The sequence below is a fragment of the Poecilia formosa genome, unplaced genomic scaffold (genome assembly GCF_000485575.1).
Source record: "Poecilia formosa unplaced genomic scaffold, Poecilia_formosa-5.1.2 Scaffold892, whole genome shotgun sequence".
Classification (NCBI taxonomy): Eukaryota; Metazoa; Chordata; class Actinopteri; order Cyprinodontiformes; family Poeciliidae; genus Poecilia; species Poecilia formosa.
Window position 1 is genome coordinate 46,219 of NW_006800831.1, and position 1,704 is coordinate 47,922.

The 1,704-nt window shown below is 37.2% G+C and overlaps 1 protein-coding gene across 2 annotated transcripts in view; it reads left to right on the top strand.

The window, feature by feature from the left end:
- LOC103131985 (reversion-inducing cysteine-rich protein with Kazal motifs-like) overlaps positions 1–1,704 on the top strand; it is a 48,838-nt gene that overhangs the window by 20,002 nt on the left and 27,132 nt on the right. For both annotated transcript variants that reach the window (XM_007543736.2, XM_007543735.2), the window contains exon 2: positions 242–300. In XM_007543736.2, coding sequence (XP_007543798.1) covers positions 242–300 — 59 coding nt within the window. The remainder of the gene's footprint in view (positions 1–241; positions 301–1,704) is intronic.

The window sequence follows — 1,704 nt, forward strand, 5'->3', positions numbered from 1 at the left end:
CTCTACTTAGAACCTTCTTAAGATCCAATAGTGCAAAATGCAAATTCTTGCAATTTTTTGACTGGTCTTAAGATTTTGATCAGGAGTGTATATAATTTTAAAATATCTGGAAGTCTAGACAAAATAAATTTTGCAACCAAACCAGGGTACCATTGCAGGACATTTCAGAGATAATTGCCTGGACCAATGCTAGTGTTCTAATGGTAACTCTTCTGCTAACTTTGTGTGTGTTTCCCTACAGATCCCTCCTGCTGCCAATATGCTGCTGAGTTATCACCCTGTAAAGAAGCTTGTGACCAGGTATGAACAGGCCTGCATGCACACAGAACAGCATTTCTCATTTCCGGTCCTCAGGACCACTGCCCTGCATGCTTTAAGTGTTTCCCTTCTAACTAGTACTTAACGGCGTGCAGAGGTGGTTATGAAATTATCTGAATGAGGTGTTTTAGAACAGAGACACACCCGAAACATGCAGGGCAGTGGTCTCTGAGGACCAGAACTGAGAAATTCTGACAGCAGCATGGGTATGTACACCCTGGCTCACGCCTGTACCACCAGCATGTATTTTAATGACATTTTATGGAACAGACTGGCAGAAAGAAGTGTAGAACTGCAAAGTTAAAGGTAAATGATACATAGTTTTTGTAATCTTTGTGCTAAAATTAAAAATCAAGTCCTAAAATACAGCCTAATGAATTTAGTAGCCAAAGCATGTTGAGTTTAATAAGACTAAGGATAGATCAAGTCAGAGACAAGGTTGTGAGGAACATTTTCAGCAAGATTATCTTGCTCAAAACTTTACAAGCTTGAACATCTCACAGAACACTGTTCATCCCATCATCTGGAAGATGGATGTAGCTAAATACAGGGCAATTCTGGAAGAAAATCTGTTGGCGGGACAAAATATTTGAGACTACATAAAAAGTTAACCTTCCGATTGGACAATGTTAGATTGGTTTAGTTGGAAGCATTTTCCTACCAAAGTCAAATCAAAGTCCAGACCTAAAGCCAACTTAGGAGTATGTGACTTCTGATGGTGACTTGTTTTGATTTTTATTATAAATGTTTACTGTAAATTACACTGCTTTTACCCACACAACGAAATCTGTCATAAACCATAGGTCATGTATGTTGTTATGCTACTTGAGGACTACAGATTAAATTTAACCTCTCTGGTTAAATCCGGCATGTAATGAAGACTGAAGCTGGTTTGTTTATGAATTAACAATCATTCCAGGGTGTCAGGTTAGGACAGATGATATATAAGTTTAGGTGAGTTAGTGAAATGAGAGAACATCCGAGTCCAGAATTGAGCTTTACTTGACTTTAATTAAATCTTGAGATGCCTCCATGCAAACAAATAAGGGCATGTGTGGGGGTATGGGTGTGAGGTTTTCTATAAGATAAACAAATACAAATTAAAAGTACCTTCCTGTAAATACTTTCACAAATAAAACCAAAATGTCCACAAATGAAATAAACGTGCTTAAAGGTTATTATAAACTAGCAGCTGGTTATCTGACTATGAGAATGTAAATAACAATTACATATACATAATAATCAACCCTGCTAATAATAGCGGCACACAATGACATGCAAGAGAAATAAAGCATTTAAATTGGAAATGGTAACTGCGAATAAAACCGAGCTTAATAGCTTAATGCTAAACAGCTAGCTTTTAGCTCTCCACAATACGAACAAACT